Raw genomic sequence first — 2541 nt, forward strand, 5'->3', positions numbered from 1 at the left:
AAATCTGTCTCCCAGTTTTCATCCCAATCTGCCTCCACAACTGCCTCCCAATCTACTTCTCAATCGTCATCCCAATCTGCCTCCCATTCTTCATCCCAATCTACTTCCAAATCTACCTCCCAATTTTTCATCCCAATCTGCCTCCACAACTGCCTCCCAATCTACTTCTCAATCTTCATCCCAATCTGCCTCCCATTCTTCATCCCAATCTACTTCCAAATCTACCTCCCAATTTTTCATCCCAATCTGCCACCCAATCTGTCTCCCAATATTCCTCCCAATCTGTCCCCCAACCTGCCTCCTAATCTGGGATAATTTGTCGAGAGAATATAAATAATGCCACAAAGATTGAAGAAACATTGACTGCTACAGGTATTCCACATAGACCAACAGCTAAACTGCAGGCCACCAACATGCTACTGCTAGTCAGGCTAATTCTAAACGGCCAAAGAGTTCAATGTTGGTCTCATCTGACCAGACTATATTCTTCCAGTATTTCACAGGCTTGTCTAAATGTTGTGCAGCAAACTTTAAATGAGCTCCAACATGCTTTTCCTTCAGCAGTGGAGTCTTGCGTGGTGAGCAAGCATACAGGCTAGAGCGTCTGAGTGCATAACTGTTCACTTTAAAAAAAATTGTACCTGCTAAATCCAGGTCTTTTTGAAGCTCTCCACTAGTGGTCTTTGGCTCTTGGACATTTGTTCTGATCATTCTCTTCACTCCTCTGTCAGAAATCTTGTGAGGTGCACCTGGTGTAGTTCCGTTTGTGGTGGAATGATGTTCTTTCCACTTCCAGGTTGTGGCCCTAACATTGCTCAGAAGTTTAGAAATCCTTCTGGAACCAATGCTATCTTTAAGATGGTGAAGGTCTTGAGAAAGCTCTTTACTTTTACCCATCATAAGATGTGGTGCCAGAGAAACCTTTTTAGAGGCCATCATTCGGGACTGAAGAAGCTGATATTAATTTGCAGGATTGCTTTCAAATCACTGAGAGATTTTGCTGCTTTCTTGGCTTTAAATGACTTTTCCCACCTCCTTTTCTTCATGTGCCATTCCACCTTATTGCACCTAACTTAATTTCTGGACATCTATGGTTTGATGTCTTTGTACGTGTGCATTGCAGGGATTTTTTTCGGATCCCTAGGCTCTCATCCGGGTCTGGCTTGAGTGTGACCTGCCGCTGGTGGAGCTCATGGGCTCGCTGCTGCGGCCCCTAGCGACCTAGGCATTATGGTATCTCCGGTCACTCCATTCAGGGACTGGGCCCCTGTGGGGTTTGTGCCCATCATGGGTCGGGATCTGGGGGCTTTCGTCTGTCCTTCTGAGGTGGGTGCAGCCATCCCTCTGTCTGTCCTCAATGTGTCCCAATGATCTGGGGTTCCTCTGGGTATCTGGGGCCAGGATCGCCTCTTCATTGGTCTGGGCCCTGTAGGGTGAGTCTGGGGCCGCCCACACCTGCTATTGATCATACTTTTCTTCAGAAGAAGCTTTGGAAATCCTTTATACACCGTAATGCCCATGCATACATATCACAGGAGTTTGGTTGCAGATGTTCATGGATTCACACTGATACTAAATACTGCTGTAGCTACAGATATATCCCACCCTGAATAATATGGTTTCCATCCCCCTCATCAGGTTTTCCTTCCACACACGGACAGCTAAGGGATACCTGCTCCTCTGGAAACTTTTTGTTAATGTTTACGTTGGCTGTCTGTTGTCTTCTTTTGCTGTTCTTTTTTCTGTTCCTGTTGTTTCATCCAGATTCTAGAAGTTACTTTAGATCTTCTGGTTCTATTTTAGCTGTTTTATTCTCTCTCCCTTCACGAACTCTTGCCTTTCTATCTCTCTCTCTCTTCTCATAGTTGTTATCCTCTCATTCTTTCTCACCCCCCTTTCTATCTGTGTTGTATTTGGATATCTATTCCCATAGCTATATTGGCTTAATGCGACACAAAAAAAGACTTTAGAGTTTATCAGTAATTAGAAATTTTGCCCAGCTGACTCTGGTGTTAAAGAACAGCTGTTATCTTGTCATATATAACCGCGGTGCGGCCATTTGTTGTTGCAGAGGTCTACAGCATCTAGCAGGAGTCAGGATTGTTAGGCAGCACGTCACACTTTGCATGGACAAGGAAATGCGTGCTTTAAGCAGTAAGGTCACGGAGTAGCTCTGGTTAATTGGCCAGTGTGACTCCAGGTCTGGACCCAGTAAATCACTTCTGTTTTCACACATAACCCTGACCTAACCAGTAACTCATTGGGTAAAACTGTCAGAGGCTTGTTTATACTCTGATTTCTTTTCTCTTCTTTCTATAGCAGCAGGTCTATAGAAGTGTGTCTTGATCTGTTCTGTTTTTTTTCAGCACCGACTTCCAGAAGAACAACCCTGTTCACAAACTAACAGAGGAAGAGCTGCTGGCCTTCACTTCTGTAAGTCTTTATGTTCTTCTTCTAACTTGAATGAATTGGTTCTCAGCAGTGTTAATTTCGTCAACCAGGATGATTTTTGTTAACGAGACTAAGACCAGACGAAATTTA

General features: G+C 44.2%; 1 protein-coding gene across 1 annotated transcript in view; it reads left to right on the forward strand.

Annotated features, from left to right (window-relative positions):
• The window catches only part of ttc27 (tetratricopeptide repeat domain 27), a 74883-nt gene that overhangs the window by 24606 nt on the left and 47736 nt on the right, over positions 1 to 2541 (forward strand). The window contains exon 7 of the mRNA XM_015401636.1: positions 2367 to 2433. Coding sequence (XP_015257122.1) covers positions 2367 to 2433 — 67 coding nt within the window. The remainder of the gene's footprint in view (positions 1 to 2366; positions 2434 to 2541) is intronic.

The sequence above is a fragment of the Cyprinodon variegatus genome, unplaced genomic scaffold (assembly GCF_000732505.1).
Source record: "Cyprinodon variegatus isolate N-32 unplaced genomic scaffold, C_variegatus-1.0 Scaffold1242, whole genome shotgun sequence".
Classification (NCBI taxonomy): Eukaryota; Metazoa; Chordata; class Actinopteri; order Cyprinodontiformes; family Cyprinodontidae; genus Cyprinodon; species Cyprinodon variegatus.